An 850-nucleotide genomic window follows, 5' to 3' on the forward strand; every position below is an offset into this window, starting at 1 on the left:
GGGGGCGGGTAGGGGGGCACGGGACCCCCGGCCTCACCCTGGGCCCTCCTCCGCAGGGCGGCGGTGAGCGTGGACCCCTTCTACGAGATGCTGGCCGCCAGGAAGAAGCGGATTTCGGTCAAGAAGAAGCAGGAGCAGCCCTGACCCCGTCCCCCCCGTTATTTATTCCCGCGCCGCCCGCCCGGGGGGCCGGACCCCTGGGGCTGGGCAGTGGATGCTGGCTCCCCGTGTGGAAACGTACCACCTCTGGTCCTCTCTCGTTATTTGTAATTAACGCACTGTTGGTAATAATTATTGAACTGCTCGTGGCCTGCTGACCTCTCATTTCTCGGGGTGGACAGCTGTCCATCCAGGGCCAGGAGTGCTGGTCTCTGTGGGGAGCTGTCAGTGGAGCGAAGGGTGCTGGCCAGGAGGGTAACCGCCCCCCCCTGGGGCCTCTCGGGTGGCTCCGTTCTCCTTGCGCCCCAAGCCTGCAAGGGTGGTAACGGGAGGCGGGGCGGTTGGTGTAGCCGGAGCTGGTGTTGCCTTAGAATGTCACGAGCACGCAGGTATTCCCAGGCGAGGCTGGGCACCCACTCAGATGCCATCTGGCAGCCCGAGCCCGCGGATGCTGGTCCCTATAGCAGCTTGTGGTCTTTGATGGGTGACAGTTAATAGCTGTGGGTTGTGAGCTGGTTTGAGGGACAACCAGAGAGCTGGATGGGCTGTGAAGGGACCTAGGGAGGCCTGGGAAGGAGGAGACTTGAGGAAAGAAGGGGGAAGGCCCAGTATTGGACGCAGCAGGTGGGGGATCGGCTTCAGCAAGAGGCTGCTGGTGTTGGAAGTGGGCGGGGCCAGTGGACGCTGCCAA

At 63.4% G+C, this 850-nt stretch overlaps 1 protein-coding gene across 1 annotated transcript in view; it reads left to right on the forward strand.

Moving 5' to 3' along the window:
• The window catches only part of CYTH2 (cytohesin 2), a 7,111-nt gene extending 6,802 nt beyond the window's left edge, over positions 1-309 (forward strand). The window contains exon 11 of the mRNA XM_006769961.2: positions 57-309. Within this exon, the coding sequence (XP_006770024.1) occupies positions 57-144 (88 nt within the window). The 3' untranslated portion in view covers positions 145-309. The remainder of the gene's footprint in view (positions 1-56) is intronic.
• The last annotated feature ends 541 nt before the right edge of the window (positions 310-850 follow it).

Source organism: Myotis davidii, unplaced genomic scaffold (genome assembly GCF_000327345.1).
Source record: "Myotis davidii unplaced genomic scaffold, ASM32734v1 scaffold464, whole genome shotgun sequence".
In the NCBI taxonomy this organism is placed as follows: domain Eukaryota; kingdom Metazoa; phylum Chordata; class Mammalia; order Chiroptera; family Vespertilionidae; genus Myotis; species Myotis davidii.